This window comes from Sprattus sprattus, assembly GCF_963457725.1.
Source record: "Sprattus sprattus genome assembly, chromosome: 19".
Lineage (NCBI taxonomy): Eukaryota > Metazoa > Chordata > Actinopteri > Clupeiformes > Clupeidae > Sprattus > Sprattus sprattus.
Genome location: NC_137917.1, coordinates 3839517 through 3844516, shown reverse-complemented (window position 1 = coordinate 3844516; position 5000 = coordinate 3839517). Strand labels below are relative to the sequence as shown.

Below are 5000 nucleotides of genomic sequence, written 5' to 3'. Positions count from 1 at the left end.
ACACACATTCAAAGACATGCAAAAGCTTGTTTTTCCAGAGGCAGACCATATACGCATACACGCAAGCAGCAGCAAAGGCAGACATGTATGCCTGTGTTGTATGGGAGCCAGTGAGATGTGCACACACAGTCATTGCCCTCACATCCACTTACACACTTACACACAGGCTCTACTCACACACTCACACGCACTTTGCAGTGCCCACACATACACATAGTGGAAATACACATTTTTTTTTTTTGGTCTTCATGTTAATTTATTTTCACTCTTACACTTTCTCTGACGCACGCACACACACATACACTCTCTCATCCAGACACAGAGACACACACACACACATAGGTGGTTAACTAGCCCTTGCCAGCCAATTTGCAGTCAGCGCTGGCTGTTGCAAGCGCAGTAAACGCAGGAAACGAGGGCGTTCTTTTCCACGCTGAAGTCTGAAGTCATCCCCGCAGGAAGGTTAGGCATTACATCAGCTCTCAGCTCTCAGCTCACAGACAGGGAATGTTTAGAGTCTCTCCCCTCAAGGCCCTCAAAGCCCCTAATAAAAACATACATTCTCCGTGCAATGGCATTACACTATGGCAATGCCACCCAGGGCTGCACAGCTCCAAGCACCCATACGTCTGCCAGCCTGCCCATATGACTCATGTAGGAATGGTGTGGAAGAACTCAAGTTCATTGGAGGATGGGGGTGGTGTTTGGATGAGGTGTCTTTCCACATCAGTCTTTTCTCCTGTTTGCACAGAAATGGATTATTATGTGTTCTTTGTTTATTGGTACCTTTTCGACTATGAGGAGGTGTATTTCCTGCTTGCCTTCCACCTTCACTGTCTTGTCTTTCCTTTTCTCTCTATCTCTCTTTCTCTCTCTCTCACACACACACACACACACACACACACACACACAATCCAGACCTAGGCGTCCATTTGCTAAATATCACTTGAGAGATAGATGCCACAAAGAGTATAAGAGAGAGATACAGAGTGGGAGAGATAGAAAGTGAAAGAGATTGAGTGTGAGAGTGAGGGAGATAGAAAGAAGGAGAGGAGCACGAGATAGAGTGTGAAGCAGAGACACAGAGAATAAAAGAGAAAGATAGAGTGTGAGCAGAAGGGAGAGAGAAGAGGGAGAGAAGGAGGGAGAGAAGGAGGGATAGAGAGAGAAAGAGAGAGAGAGAAAGAGAGTGAGAGAGTGGACAAGTGCAGAGACCATGAGGGGCGGGCGAGAGACGCAGCGTGACATTTAACATGTCATAAAGGGAGTGAAGCTGATTTGCTTTTTAATCACGCCACTGAATATGCCCGTAATTACCTCCTGCGGGGCAGAGGGGAGGCTGGTGGTGCTTTGAAAGTGCCTGTGTGCTCCTCTCTCTCTCTTTCTCTCTCTCTCTCTCTCTCTCTCTCTCTCTCTCTGTGCCCATCATCCATCCACCATCCCTTCATTCCCGATTACCTCCTCTTTAATGTTACTCCTTCGTTTGGTGCATCTCTTTCAGCACCTCACAGCCCTCTGTCTCCTCCTCTGTCACACTGCTGGATATCTCTTCCACTCCATCTTAGTGTTAAGCTCAATGTCATTCAAAAAAATACATTACAGTACTTTGAAATGCGTCAATTAGGTGTCAAGAATGGTCCAGGATCCAATAGCATAACTAGGGTGGTAACATTTGAGATGTCTGTGATGTAGTTACTGAACCAAAAATAGCTTTATTCTGCCTCATTTTTTAAATGTTTCTCTTTGTCTTCAGGCCTTTCGTGTGTCTTCAAACAGAGTGCATTTTTACCGAAGCGCAGTTCAGTCAGTTATAAATAACATAATTGGCAGCATCTGTCACTTGAAAGAGCCGAGGAGGGAGGAGGAGAGTCATAAGGGCCTCTCTCTGTTTCGTGTCCCGATTGACTAATGGCTTTCATTTGCAGCATGGCACCTCTCAAGCCTACACAACCGCTCTCTGACTCTCCAGACGCGGGCCTCACTCAGGTCCTCTTCTTCCCCATTCCCCCCTGTAGTCGAGTATTGCTTGTGCCTACTGTTAGTGGTCCACAACACTGCTTACACTCACCCACACCTGACACCTTCTAATGATCGCTGCAGCGTTAATTAATTACCATGGGGCTGTGCATTGAGGACTTCAGTGTAAACCAGATGTGATCCAAATAAACTTTCAGCTGTTACAGACTGCTAGCTATCCAGCAGCCTGATAGGAGCCTGGAAATGAATGCAAGCAAATGAGACTGTGCTAGTTGATATTCTGGATCAGAAGGGAGAGTGTTGAGATGCTAAACTGATGCTCCATGCTGTACTTTGCCTCCATTCAGAGATGACTGTGAAATGTCACTGTGGTAGGTGCTGTTGTAATGGTTGTGACTGACTGCCTGTAGAGTCAGTAAGTAACTACAACCTAACACAGCCTTATTTTCACCACCAGGTACATATATTCTTTTGCTCTGAACATATTTCTGTGCACACACACACTTGCACACAACCAAATTTACAGTCACACACACACACATTCACACTTGCAGACACCCCTCTACACAGGGACACACTCACACATGCTCTCTCTCGCTCTCTCTCACACACGCGCACACACACATGCTCACACACACACACACACACACACACACACACACACACATGCTCTCACACACACACACACACACACACACACACACACACACACACACACACACACACACACACACACACACACACACACACACACATACACACACACAAACACACACACACACACACACACTCACACACACACACACACACACACACACACACACACACTCACACACACACACACACACACACACACTCACACACACTCACACACCCCTCCTCTTTTACTCAGCGGGCTCTCCAGCTCCAATATGGAATCATTTCCAGGGACCACTGCCAAAAAAGAGCTGCGGATAATTAAAATTAGGCAAGAGGAAGGAGTTCTCCAAACTTATGGAACTGTGACCATAAATCTACACAATCATTCCCCCACAATCCCCTTGGAGGGCAGAGCCGGGGAAAAAGAATGTGTGAGGGGGGAAGCAGGGGGGCCGAGGAGTTGAGGCGAGAAGCAAGGTTGTGGTGACGCACCATAAATGTACTTACTGCCGGCACATGGCACTTTAAAAATGTGCGGTTCGGTTAAGTTAAAAACGACACCCAATGTTGATGACTCCCTTTGTCACCGCGGCGGAAAAGAATGTGGACACTGATTGGTTTGTACTGAGGGTGTGTTTGTTTGTTTTGTTTTGTTTCTACAGCAACAGGAGCAGGACCCCACCAACCTGTACATCTCCAACCTGCCGGTGTCCATGGACGAGCAGGAGCTAGAGAACATGCTGAAGCCCTTCGGACACGTCATCTCCACGCGGATACTCCGGGACGCCAACGGGGTCAGCCGAGGGGTCGGCTTTGCCAGGTAAATCACACACACACACACACACACACACACACACACACACACACACACACACACACACACACACACACACACACACACACACACACACACACACAGACTTCACATGGATACTGTTAATCGCTCACTAATAGTGGTAAGGCAGAAGGGTTGTCTGCACTCACACACACATACACACACACAGTTTAGCCGCGTTCATAAAGCACTACAAACTATTGACTCCCCCGTGAAGCATCCTCCAGAAGCACGTTATAATTCCGGGCGAGGAAACTATTACCGGAGGTTTAAATGATGATTACGGCTCATGTATTTTTCATACTCGTAAGAGATTGACTATTCAGGCAGTAAGTATTGCAACATCGGCCCCAATCACCCATTAACAAAACAGAATGAAGTAGATTGAAATAACCTCGACCAAAACACATGCATCTACCTTAACACCAAGAGGTGTGATGGCAGCCTGGCCTTGCCACGTGTCAATCCAGGCTTTGACAGTGCGGAGAGATGACAGATAGCGTGGAACTGAGTGAAGGAAAACAGACAGTGAGTGACAGAAGATCTCACAGATTACCACAGATGCCTGTGTGAGGCTTCAGCCATGTCTGTGCAGATTTGGTGTGAAAATGATTCCACCTTTGTTCCACCTGATTCAGCCTCCTGACTCCTGACCCTCAGTTGTTCTCTCTAACATCCCCCCCTCAACCCCTTTCTCCGTTTGGGAGGCGGTATGTTTTTTAATGATTGCAATACAAATCTTTCTTTCTTTCTCTCTTTCTTTCTCCCCCCTCTCTCTGTCTCACCCTAAAGAGGGCCTCTCTCTGAGCTGGAAAGTGGGGCTCCGCTCCTGCTCCCATCTCCCTGTGCGGCACGTGGCGGTGATTAGGGGCTGGCCTGGGCGTTCCTCCTCTTTTCAGGGTCAGCAGCTCTGGAAGAGATGCAGGCAGAGGGCCACCTCCCCCCCCCCCCCCCCCCCCCCCGCTCCACAAACACACACACACACACACACACACACCAACACACACACCACACACACGTACACTCGCTCCTCACTTCTCCTAGGGCCCTGGCTCCGTGTGAGCGTCCGCCTGCCAATTAGCCATTCAGGCACCATGGGCGTGCACCGAGCTGAAAGGGGCACCACACACACACACACACACACACACACACATACACACACACGCACACACACACACACACAACTCCACACCATCACACACACACACAAGCAGCGGCAGTGTCAGGCCACTGGAGTGGAAGTGAAGGCTAAGAGCAGAGAAAAGGCCCTGTTAGGAAGGCTTCAGTTAGGCTGCCATTGTACGCCCCCCTCCTACACAACCATTCCTGGTGCTCATTGTGTAGAGCAGGGGTCTTCAACAGGGGGTCCGCGACCCCCAGGGGGTCCGTGGAGGTACTGCAGGGGGGTCGCGAAATCTTTGGTTGATAAGACATTTTTTTTTTCATATTTCTAAAAAAAAAAAAAAAAAAAAAATCAACCAATTTTTTTTCCCACAAAGTTAAATGTCTTCCGAATCAGAATTGTATTTATTCCCTTTAAATTTACATT

General features: G+C 48.1%; 1 protein-coding gene across 2 annotated transcripts in view; it reads left to right on the top strand.

The window, feature by feature from the left end:
* The window catches only part of rbms3 (RNA binding motif, single stranded interacting protein), a gene marked incomplete at its 3' end in the record, with an annotated part of 138733 nt that overhangs the window by 87115 nt on the left and 46618 nt on the right, over positions 1 to 5000 (top strand). For both annotated transcript variants that reach the window (XM_080858486.1, XM_080858487.1), the window contains exon 5: positions 3279 to 3436. In XM_080858486.1, coding sequence (XP_080714612.1) covers positions 3279 to 3436 — 158 coding nt within the window. The remainder of the gene's footprint in view (positions 1 to 3278; positions 3437 to 5000) is intronic.